The following is a 12634-nucleotide window of genomic DNA, read 5'->3' as shown; positions in this document are numbered from 1 at the left end:
ACAGATTTATCACGGCTCTGACACACTGGGTGGACATTCAGGCACACTTTAATTTTTTGCGTACAGAGTTTTCTGCGCAGCCCAATGCTTTGGCTATATGTGATGACACACTGGAAAATGGTTGTATTTGAGAATATGAAGCTTTTGTGATCCAATAATTGTAACTGTAGTTGTAACCATCCAATAATTGTAATTTTAATGCAGCGGATAGATTTCTGCGGCTTTGGAGGTGTTAATTACTATTATCAATCCAGCCCACTTTGTACTCTTGAGTAACACACAATCTGTCTTCCAGCTGTTGCTGGTGGCTGAATTACGCTGTTTTTATTGTAATTTGGGCACAGTCTTTTGACGGCACCCAAATTACTGACTGAGTGCCACTATAGCGGTAATTAACATAATGACCTATGGTGGCGCTGACTGTTCCCAAATTTCCAGCGCCATTTCTGGTTGATTCAGAGCAAAGAGGTTCCTGCAATGTGGTGACGTTGATTGGCGAGCCACTATTACAGTGTGGCTGCGATCACGTGATGATAGGTGTTTATCCCTATGCTTACTCTCCACAATGAGATGTGTTTGATTCTTTGAGGGTGACTGTAGGCAGACACGGAGGAAGTAAGATTGGATTGGAGAATGCCATGGCATTTTCATAGAGTGAGTGTTTGCTGTCTCTGAGCCTGGGGAGCAAATAGGTGACCATGCCATCTTGGTGGTAGCAGGGCCAGTGCTACCATAGAGGCAAAGAGGGCAATTCCCCAGGTCCCCCAGGTCTCCCCTGGTCTTGAGCTCCCTGGGATTTTTGTCAGTATAGCAACTCAGTTGTCCCTGAACGCTGCTCCATTCCTGCTCCCTGTCTTTATCCCCTCTGACTGCCTCTTCTCCTTGAGCCATTGCATGTCATTGCGCAATAAAATGCGATGGGTCATGGAGAAGAGGTGGCCCCATAAGAATGAAAATGGGCAGCACATACTAGAGCTGGGACAGGTGAGTTGCTATGCTGACAAAAATGGTGCAGGGGCCCTGGGAACGCAGTAAAGTTAAGGGGGGAGATCTTGTGTGTGTGTGTGTGTGTGTGTGTGTGGGGGGGGGGGGGGCAGCACCCAGCTCATGGACCATTCTGTGTGAGAGGAATATGCAAAAGTGGTGGTGGTGGTGGGGGGGGGGGGGGTATGGGTTGCAGATTAATTTTGCACCAGGGCTCCATTGTAGCTTGAATTGGCCCTGGGTGGTAGAGTGTGTGGTGCTCAACACAATGTGAAGGACTATTTTTTTTTTTAGTTCTGTGGAAGTTATGAGGGAAGAGAACCCCTAAGTATTTCTATTTTTTGTGTGCAATCTTTGCATCCAAATTTACATTTTTGCCTGTTTTTACATTTTCTTGATATGATGTATTGCCACAAGATGCACACTTGAAAATGAAAACCTTCTACTTCATTGCATTAGATGAAAATGTGTTTTTGCTTGCCCATATATTGCCATGCATATTCTCATCTATGCCCAAATGTGCTTTCTCATGCTGACAGATGTCAATTCATTTGGCAAAGGTGAGAGTTCTCATGCCCATATATTTTTGCAATCATTCTCATCTGTGTGAGAATGGGAAACTTTTGTGAAAATTCGGATGAAACTATGACCATATTGGCCCATTATTACTACATATATAACTGAAATCCTGGCCCAGGCCACACCTAATACTAGCTTGATTAAACTGACATCCATCATACCTGAATCAGTGGGAAGATAGAAGACTAAGCCAGTCAGAAATGAGAAGAGTAGGCAAGGCGTGATGACATTGACAATGAAGTAGAGAGGAAGCCTCAGTAGGATAAAGTGATAGGTGATGTCCAAGTAAGGAGTCCCCGGGCAGCAAGTGTAATAAACCCAGTGCTTCCAGCAGCGATAATCCTTCATCATCCACTCTCCACTCTCAATGAAGTTGCTTAGATCCGGGCGGTCACTTTCCTGAAAAACAGAATTGGAAACTAGTCATACTTTTTTTTTAAACATGTAATTTTTAAAATGTTTAACAAGTATACAATACTCAGTACAATTGGAGGGGCAGAACAAAACTTAAAGAGGAACTTTAACGAAGGATTGAACATCATCCCAGTTAGTAGCTAATACTCCCTTTCCCACGAGAAATCGTTACTTTTCTAGAATAGATTATCAGAGGGTTCTGTATGGCTGATATAGTGCTGAAACCCCTCCCCCAGTATGATGTCATGACCAAGGTCCTGACAGTTTGCTGTCTGTGAAACTCGTTGCATTTTCGGAAATAACAGTTTTTTTTCCAAATGCCAAGCATGCAATTTCTTCCTCTGTGCATAGAACTCTCAGTAACGAACAGTCCGTACAGATCTCCTGATAGAACTAAAGATGTCACCACCAATGATACATTTCAGAATGTAAATCAGGAAGAGGAAAGTTTTTACAATGGGCAAACACTGTCTTAGGCTAGGTGTCCAATGCTGCAATTACGGTCCAATTCCCTGCACATGAATGCGGATGCGATTTGGCAGCCTATTGAAGTCAACAGCAGGGAGCCTCCGAATTTGTGTGCGGGGAAAATTCTGACGGCATGCAGCATCATCTCGCGTCACCTGTCCGAATCCCATAGCCGTGCATAGTGCGGCTAGAGGGATTCGACTGTATGATGCATCACAGTTGTGCCGCCATTGTGTCTCGCAAGGCGCATGCCAGGCACAGTGGAAGCATAGCCTAAATAATTTATATGAATATTGTAAACAATAAGCAATTTTATTAATTATGTTATTTTCACTACAGTTCCTCTTTAAGACTTATAGCTAACCAGTAAATTTTGGAGAAAGTATTGATAAAAAAGCAACAAGTAAAGCAGCTGAATAATATTAATGTTTAAATAATATCCCCACCAGGGGAGGTCAAGATTGTATCCAGGATCCAAGCTGGGAAGGTGTAAAATAATCTTAAAGCACTACTGTAGGGGGGGTCAGGGGAAAAAGAGATGAACTTACCTGGGGCCTCTAACAGTCCCCCGCAGTCATCCTGTGCCCGCGCAGCCACTCACCGTTGCTCCGGTCCACTTCCAGAATTTGCGACTTTAAAGTGAATGAGAACCGCATTTAAAAACAATGAAGCAAATATTTACCTAAGGAGAGGGAAGAATCTGGGTCATATAGAGCCTTCCATCTCCTCTCTCGGTGCTCTCTATCCTGTGCTGGCTCCCCTTCTCCCCCCCCCCCCCCCCCGTTTCAATCTCCCAGCGAAAGTGTATGTGGAAGTCTTCGGGAGCCGTTTCCTCCCAAAGACGTGCGGCTCCATACTGCACAGGCATGAGCGTGCAAGAGAGCGTGCTTGCGCAGGCCAGTACAGGGCCGCCCTTCTTCAGGAGCACTCGGGCTCCCTGAAGACTTCTGAAGCCTCCTTCGGCAGGTTAAAGCAGTATTTTACTAAATTAGTCAAATACTGCTACCGGGCGAGCCAGCACTGGACCGAGGGGACCAGGAGAGGAGCGGGAAGGCTCTATAGGACCCAGAGCCTTCCCTCTCCTTGGGTAAGTATCTGTCTCATTTTTTTAAATGCGGTTCCCATTCACTTTAAAGTCGGAAAACCACTGCACCTGCGTTGCTGTGGCCTCGCTCCCGCTGACGTCCCCAGGAGCGTACTTCGCAGGCACAGATCGCACTGGGCCTGTGCAGTACACTTCCGATGACTTCAGCGGGAAAGAGGACGCGGCCGTGCAGGCGCAGTGGTTTTCCGACTTTAAAAGTCGCAAATTCTGGAAGTTAACCGGAGGCAGGGCTGGAGCATCGGTGAGTGGCTACGCCGGCACAAGATGTCTGCGGGGGACCGTTAGAAGCCACAGGTAAGTTCAACTCATTTTCCCACTACCCCCATGAATGATACAACCTTACTACTTCTATGTAATATGAGGGACTGACTAAAATATCTGTTCAAAGTATATTCACTTAGTTTATCCTTCTACTAAATAGATTGGTAAGATTGTACAGTCAGGCTTGTATCATAATTGACACCTTTAAGCCTGGTACACGCCTTCAATATTGATTGATCAATCGCTGACCAATTTTACTACCTATATGTGGTATGAGAGCGTACCTACACAATCTGTTCAAAGTACCTTATTCAAAATCGGTTGACCCTCGTACTATTACTGCTTTCATGTAAGCAGATGAAAGGTTAGCATCATATGTTTACACATTACTGTAGATGTGTGCGCCGAGGACTGCTGAATTTCTATGCTGACACAGCTGAGAGATCAAATTACACTTGTGATTACTTGAAGATGAGGGGGAATTAGACAGGCTCTTCTCTCTAAAAACACACAGGGTGCCTTTCTCTCTGTTTTCCTTGTGCAAGAGTTCAGGTCCACTTTTAGATAAAATCCATGTCAGCTCTATATAAATACAGTCAAGTCTGAAACTAAAATCCACCAATTAATTGATTTTTAATATGAATATAATCAATAAATGTTCCTTACTGGGTTGATGACCACCAAATTGCCATCATAGGTCCATGTACCAAGCTTCATGCTGCAGTTCTGCTGGTCAAATGGAAAATATGTGACTATAATCTCACAGTAGCTTTTGAAAATCGCAGGAGGTGTCCAAGTTATTTTGCCTGTGTAATCCAAGAGGACTTTGGTATCCTTGACTATAGCAAAGTCACCATCTGCACTGTAATAAAAATATATATTATAGGTTACCAGTGTATGCTGACAAGGAGTGAGTAGAGCTGATAGCTTATCATTTACCTGCATTTTTGTATTGAATACACAAATGTCACAAAAACGAATCGGCAAAATGCTAATTATCAAATTCTTGTATTCCAATCTCTCCAATGGCCACAGATGGATAATCTCAAGCACCTAGGCATGCAGACCACTACACACATTTATGAAAGAATGGGTCACTCACCCTCAGTTAAGTGAATTACAACCTGTTACAGTGTTACAGTGATAGGAAGCCACCTGTGCAGAAGGCCAATTCCTGAAGTTTCTTTGCTACTAAATATTCTATGGTGAACTGTTAGTGGCATTAGAACAAAGTGGAAGCAAGACTAGGCACATGACATTAATTCCATGCTTTTTCTTCTGACAGACTCAAAGCACTTGAGTTACGAGTGGACGAGTTACGGAGCCTCCAGCAGGGTCTGTTTTGTGGGGGTAAGTGACTGAGGTGAGAAGAGGCACCCGGGACCTCAGAAAACAACTATGAATGATCTGCAAGGTTTTGGTGTGCACATTAACATTTCTGCTTTGGGCACTGGAGGACATTGTCTCAGCCCTGCCTGGTGTAATGCCTCTGTGATTGGTCAGATCACACTTGATCCAAGCATCTTCTGTACAGATAAGGGCTTTTTATTACTTACTTGTTGTAAAGAACAAAATCTGGGCGCCAAATGTCACCGGATGAAATCCGTATCTTCTGTATTCCTCCATACTCTGCTGGATTCCATTTCAGATTCATATCTACCCATTGCTGAGAAATAGAAATAGCAACAAAAGCAAAAAAAAAAAAAAACAATAAAAATATTCTTATAAAAAAAGCAACAAAAATTAACAGTGTTAACCAGCTATACATGGATAATTTTTAGAGCCCTTTCACACTACATCCATTGTGTTGCAGAATAATTTTGTATGCCAACTTACTGCCCATATAATTCTTTTATTGACAGTATGTGTAGAGCCAAAGTGACCAAGGACTCAATAGATATATGAGAAGGAAGGTTTAACTGCTGAGTGGCAATCTGAAAGATGTTAAATGGACCTGAGGTGAAAATAAATTGATGAGATAAATAATTGTATTTATCCTTCTACTCCTAAAAATGACCTATTTTTAGATATCCCATACTTTTATTTTATATTTAAACATTTATAGAGTGGATGTAATGATCTGCTCAGCTGCCTGTGCAGGCAGGCAGTTTTTTGACCACTGTTCAGGTCTGCATTCTGCAGGTCTCTTTAAGAGAGACCTTTTGTCAGTTCTGCAGCTTGCTGCTGAGGAATTTGCATACATTCGTTATGCAAATCCCCTACCTGCCTCCTGTGATGACTGGCAGTATAAAGGTGGGGATTACCCACAGTCCTTTGCTGGTCATTCCTTCAGGGTTTGTAGTAAACACTCCTAGAGAGTGTCAGCCATGCTACTTCTTGTTGAAGTTATCTTAGAGTAATTCCTGGAAAACTGCACTAGGCAGGTTTCCTTAGTGCAGTTAGGATTGCTTATCTGTTTGTTTGTTCTGTTGCTATTGTCCTGTCCCAGCGGTGGTCGACAGGAAATGGTTCTGATCTCTGTTCTTGGAGTATAGCTGGTGCAGCGGTTGCTACCAGCTATCTCTTCTGATCTGTCTCACTTGGATCGCGCTGACATCTTGCGCTAGCGCTGTGGATCCTTCTGTTCTGTCTCCTTGGATCGCGCTAGCCACTTTCCGCTAGTGCTGTGGATCGTTCTGTTCTGCTGCTCTGTACCTGGATCGCTCTGGCATCTCGCGCTAGCACTGTGGATCCTTCTGTTCTGTCTCCTTGGATCGCGCTAGCCACTTTCCGCTAGTGCTGTGGATCCTTCTGTTCTGCTACTCTGTACCTGGATCGCGTTAGTCACTTTCACTAGTGCTGTGGATTTTATCTCTCGCTTGTCCCTGTTTTCATGTGTCTGTCTTGTCTGCTACGAACACTTGCTGGAGGCTCGGTGAGGTAACCGTTAAGCAAGCGCTCGCGTTCTCTGTTTCATGTTTGTCTGTCTTTGGTTAGTTAGGCGTGCTTGTCTCTGTTGTGCGTAACACGCGGAGACCGCGCACGAACGCGTGCACTGTTGCGAATGAGTGCTGTGATCGCGTTCAGCTAGCGTTTGTTATTTTCCTTATCGTTCTCTTTGTATGATTTGCTGTGCCTTTGCTACCCTGGTGCTCTGTCCTGCTCAGTCTTGTGTCGCTATTGGCAATCGCCATTCTTGCGATTGCGTTTCCTACTTCGTTTCCGCCGTTGTGTGTTTGCCGTTGCTGGGTGGCGACTAGTTTGGTGGGCACACATTGGTTCTGTCCCTTTGCTCTGTTCCCTGTGGGCTATCCAGCCCTGCCTGATTGTACCTTGTCCTGGATCTGTACAATTCCCATTTGACATCTGTGGCTGTGCAGCGGCTGTGTTCGTCTGCACTCCACAGCGCCATCTGCCGGTGGGAATTGCCCTCTGCGGGTGGATAGCACCTAGCCTGGGTGTCCTCAATTATACGCTTGTGGAGGAAATCCGCCGCGTCAGCGCACGTCTGGTGCGCTGACCACGGAGACGATTCCACATTCATTACAGAATGACCAGCCCAACCAAAATTCCCAGGGCAGAGGGAACCTTTGATTTGCTTCAGATGTCATTGTCTGAGACAAAAGCGTATGTGGATCCTATTATAGGTAGGATCGCACACTATATTAAAGCAGTTAAAAAATCTGTACTCGTTCCTGATCCCCACCCATATGGAGATGATCTAGATACCGGGTTGTTTGAACCACCGTTCGCCTCATGGGAAATCGGGGCCTTGGTGGAAGAATTTGATTTTGATTGGAAAACCTTTTGCGATTTTTATATCGCAAAAAGCGCGAATGTCCTGAACGATTGTCTTGACTCTATGTACCTTTTGATTGATTCTGATAATTGTGACGAGTGTGTTGTGGATCTGGTGATGTTTGTATGGCAGAACATTTTGGATGAATTACACACACACCAATCAATTGATCCCAATAAAGAGGTAAAAGTTTCCCTTTCTGTTCCTGCTCCAGTTCCATCTGTAGACTGTGCGCACTATGATTGTTCATCCTTTGTTAAGTGTGCATGGGAGCCCCCGTTTGAGAAATGGGAGATCGAGCTCCTGGTCTATGAATTGGAAGGTGATTGGAGATCGTTTTGCAATCATTACCTTTCTAAAAGTGAAGCAGTTTTGTATGCGTGCATTGAGTCTGCGTGCACTTTAATCAAGACTGGTGAATGTATCTCTGACTTTGTGACTCAGCTGTTTGACGTGTGGAGAATGATTTTGGATGAACTACATGCGCTTCAATCTGCTAATTCCTGTAAAGACACATTGTCACCGGACGATTGTTCCAATCCTCTGGATTTAAAGAAAGTGAGTTTTGAATGCATTTCCTTTCCCAAAGCAACTGAGTGTTTGAAGCCTGAGTGCAAGTTGTTTAGAGCAGTTGCTTGTGTGGAGGTTGAACCAGTGCGGTCTGATGTCGCCACCACACGTATGGCTGCAAAAGGTCTGTGTGGTCCTTTGTCTAAGAAAGACAGATCTTTTCCCTCAGGTTCTCTGAGATCGTCCATTTATGAACCTGCTATGGGGAAAATTCCTAAGTTATGCAACTTTAAGAAAATGATTGATGTGTCTAATAAAGTTTCTTCTGTTGTTGTCGCCACTTCTTTTGCAAATGAATCTATGTCTTATTCTGTTCACACCTGTGAAGGCCTGTTGCCTAAGGACAGTTGCTTCAGTGTTTCTGTCCTAGATGCCTTGCAGTCTGCTCCGCAGATCGCGGAGGTTTGCGCTATGGAAGCGTCAGTTTCGCAACCTAAAGCGATCTTGGATCCGCAAATTTTGCGTTCTGTCTCCTCGGATTCGACATTGTTAGCCGAGTCTGAGAGTGAGATAGCACTTTGGTTTTACGAATCTGACTCTGAAGCATCTTTGCTGGGTCCAGAGAAGGTTTCTCTGAGCCTGCCCTGTACCATGAATAACAATATGATGTCCAATCACACTGACATTTGGGAACCCCTTTCTTGCTTTGAAGAAAGTTCTGACTCTCCACCCTGTACTCTGGATGAGTCAATATTGCCTTGTACAATATCTCCTGCAGTGTCCCTAGAGGCCCGTCTAGGTATTGCTGCTATTTTCACCTGTTTTTCTGCAGTTTTGGAGTTGCAAGCTAGTTTGACTGCTACGCAGAATTCTGGGTGCAGTGAGATTGAAGTTAGGGAGTCAGTGTGTGTTCCAGGAAATATTCCTGTACATTCCCCTCATGATGATGAAATTCAGTCTCAGTTTATGGTGGAACCATTCCTGGGACATCTGCTCTGTCTGCAGGAGGTATTTAATGTTCAGCCCTGTAACATGGATAGTTCAGAATCCTTCTTAGAAAACCTGGAAAATGATGTTCCTGAGGTCTTGTTTGATGTTCTGGAGGTCTCCGAGTTTCTCCCAAAGGGTGCAGAACTTGTAGGAGATGTCTTTTGCCCCCCCAAGTCCTTCTGAGGGGTTGCCCTCTTCCGTAGGCATTGCTGCCTTGCTGGCTACCTTTTCAGCTCTGGTGGAGCTTCAGTCATGGGTAGTCAATGATGAATTTCTGTCAGATACCATTACAGTCATTGAGATCTCTAAGCCTGAGACCGAGTCTTCTTTTGAAATACCAGTACCTGTGATCTCTACTCATTATGATCTTCTGCCCGGTCCCGGTTTTGGTCTTGTCGTGCCGGACTCTGAGGTTGGCAGTTCCCCGACATGTCCTGAGGTTTCTTCTGTGCTGGTGTACCCCAGTGTGCTCTGTGACCCAGAAAGCCCAAGTGTGCCTCGGTTACCAGCGTACTCAGATGCTTCCTCGGTGGAGACATGTTCTGATTTAGCCTGCCTGCTTGCATGCCCAGAAGTGGTCCCCGAAAGTCCTGATCTTGATGGGTGTCCTGCTAATTCTGAATCTGGAACTGTCATAGGTTCCATGGGGGTGCTTGGTAGCTCTCCATGTGGACCTGGTGAGCGTTCTGGCTTCTTGGAATCTCTGCGGAGCTTCAAGGCGTTCTGGGAGATTCCGAGAGAAGTTTTGCTTGGTACCCTGAATACGATCAACAGCGGCTTTTGTTTTGAAAGAGACACTTCGAACAGGTTTTGTGGCAGATTTGGTATTTTCGGACGCTCCTTGGAAGGTGGTGGGTATTGTCTGGAGGGTGTCGATGGCTTCTTCTCTGGTATCCACAGTCCTGATGGGTGTTACGCTGAGACTTGTAGTGCTGTTGGGCATGTTTCGGTGGCTTCTGTTTCCGATGAGGTCGGTTTCGGGTGGACTGACTCTGGAATTGGACCTTGTCGGGCTGTCCCGACCTTCATGAGTCTTCGGTTGGAGTCTTTTGCCAATAGCAGTTTTGAGGGTCGTCTGGAATTCGACCCTGGAGGGGGGGTACTGTAATGATCTGCTCAGCTGCCTGTGCAGGCAGGCAGCTTTTTGACCACTGTTCAGGTCTGCATTCTGCAGGTCTCTTTAAGAGAGACCTTTTGTCAGTTCTGCAGCTTGCTGCTGAGGAATTTGCATACATTCGTTATGCAAATCCCCTACCTGCCTCCTGTGATGACTGGCAGTATAAAGGTGGGGATTACCCACAGTCCTTTGCTGGTCATTCCTTCAGGGTTTGTAGTAAACACTCCTAGAGAGTGTCAGCCATGCTACTTCTTGTTGAAGTTATCTTAGAGTAATTCCTGGAAAACTGCACTAGGCAGGTTTCCTTAGTGCAGTTAGGATTGCTTATCTGTTTGTTTGTTTGTTTGTTCTGTTGCTATTGTCCTGTCCCAGTGGTGGTCGACAGGAAATGGTTCTGATCTCTGTTCTTGGAGTATAGCTGGTGCAGCGGTTGCTACCAGCTATCTCTTCTGATCTGTCTCACTTGGATCGCGCTGGCATCTTGCGCTAGCGCTGTGGATCCTTCTGTTCTGTCTCCTTGGATCGCGCTAGCCACTTTCCGCTAGTGCTGTGGATCCTTCTGTTCTGCTACTCTGTACCTGGATCGCGCTGGCATCTTGCGCTAGCGCTGTGGATCCTTCTGTTCTGTCTCCTTGGATCGCGCTAGCCACTTTCCGCTAGTGCTGTGGATCCTTCTGTTCTGCTACTCTGTACCTGGATCACGCTAGTCACTTTCGCTAGTGCTGTGGATCCTATCTCTCGCTTGTCCCTGTTTTCGTGTGTCTGTCTTGTCTGCTACGAACACTTGCTGGAGGCTCGGTGAGGTAACCGTTAAGCAAGCGCTCGCGTTCTCTGTTTCGTGTTTGTCTGTCTTTGGTTAGTTAGGCGTGCTTGTCTCTGTTGTGTGTAACACGCGGAGACCGCGCACGAACGCGTGCACTGTTGCGAATGAGTGTGGTGTTCGCGTTCAGCTAGCGTTTGTTATTTTCCTTATCGTTCTCTTTGTATGATTTGCTGTGCCTTTGCTACCCTGGTGCTCTGTCCTGCTCAGTCTTGTGTCGCTATTGGCAATCGCCATTCTTGCGATTGCGTTTCCTACTTCGTTTCCGCCGTTGTGTGTTCGCCGTTGCTGGGTGGCGACTAGTTTGGTGGGCACACATTGGTTCTGTCCCTTTGCTCTGTTCCCTGTGGGCTATCCAGCCCTGCCTGATTGTACCTTGTCCTGGATCTGTACAATTCCCATCTGGCATCTGTGGCTGTGCAGCGGCTGTGTTCGCCTGCACTCCACAGTGCCATCTGCCGGTGGGAATTGCCCTCTGCGGGTGCATAGCACCTAGCCTGGGTGTCCTCAATTATACGCTTGTGGAGGAAATCCACCGCGTCAGCGCACGTCTGGTACGCTGACCACGGAGACGATACCACATTCGTTACAGTGGATTGAATGTTTTGTTGTCTCTGTTCAGTGGCAGGCTATTAAGTGTCCCTAAATGAAAATATGCAAACTATTCACCTTTTTCTATCTTCCTCTGCTCTCAGAAGTTGTATTATGCCAGGAAAACCTTTATGGTTGTAATTTGCTTATCAGTGAGGCTTATTATATTCCCAACAAGGTACTGATGAGACAAAAGCTGTCATGTCCATGTCGAAAAATTGACCGGTATCTTAGACAGCAAAACAAAACAAATAAAACAGCCTGGTTATAAATATGCAAAGTAAAAATAGAGGCGCCAAAACAGGATAAGATAAATTTAAAAACCGTTTAAAATGAGGGGGTGGGTGGAACCAATACCCTCAAAAATGACCAGGCTAAATACAAGCCGTAATAACAAACAGATATTTATTGGTCTCCAAAAATAATGCAACGCGTTTCACGGGCACACATCCCGCCTCATCAGGCAATCTGAGGTAGGAGAACACAGATATAGGTCAATTGTGAGCTAGAGCGCCTCTGTCTCACAATTGACCTATATCTGTGTTCTCCTACCTCAGATTGCCTGATGAGGCGGGATGTGTGCCCGTGAAACGCGTTGCATTATTTTTGGAGACCAATAAATATCTGTTTGTTATTACGGCTTGTATTTAGCCTGGTCATTTTTGAGGGTATTGGTTCCACCCACCCCCTCATTTTAAACGGTTTTTAAATTTATCTTATCCTGTTTTGGCGCCTCTATTTTTACTTTGCATATCTTGTCCACCCCAGGTGGAGGGGTGTATCCCCATTTTCCTACTTTAGAGAGCGACTTTTTATGCCTGAGTGGGGTCAGGTAGATAATTCTCCCCACCTGTCATTACAGTGGTTGCCTATGTGGTGACCCACACTTGTGAGTATATTCTCATTCAAATTATTTTTTTCTCATATTGGTGAAACATACTACACTAGATACGGCTCTCGGTCTTTGTGTTCTGTCTTTTCAAGCATGGTTATAAATATGTTTTTCACTGTACATACTTATCTCATGTCCCATGTCGCCTTGGGTACACTTTAAAG

At 45.4% G+C, this 12634-nt stretch overlaps 1 protein-coding gene across 1 annotated transcript in view; it reads right to left on the bottom strand.

Moving 5' to 3' along the window:
* Positions 1 to 12634, bottom strand: part of CHRNA1 (cholinergic receptor nicotinic alpha 1 subunit) — a 49811-nt gene that overhangs the window by 11214 nt on the left and 25963 nt on the right. The window contains exons 4-6 of the mRNA XM_068247031.1: positions 5368 to 5477; positions 4478 to 4673; positions 1725 to 1962 (exon numbers count right to left, since the gene is read on the bottom strand). Coding sequence (XP_068103132.1) covers positions 1725 to 1962; positions 4478 to 4673; positions 5368 to 5477 — 544 coding nt within the window. The remainder of the gene's footprint in view (positions 1 to 1724; positions 1963 to 4477; positions 4674 to 5367; positions 5478 to 12634) is intronic.

This window comes from Hyperolius riggenbachi, chromosome 7, assembly GCF_040937935.1.
Source record: "Hyperolius riggenbachi isolate aHypRig1 chromosome 7, aHypRig1.pri, whole genome shotgun sequence".
Lineage (NCBI taxonomy): Eukaryota > Metazoa > Chordata > Amphibia > Anura > Hyperoliidae > Hyperolius > Hyperolius riggenbachi.
This window is presented reverse-complemented; position numbering and strand designations above follow the sequence as displayed.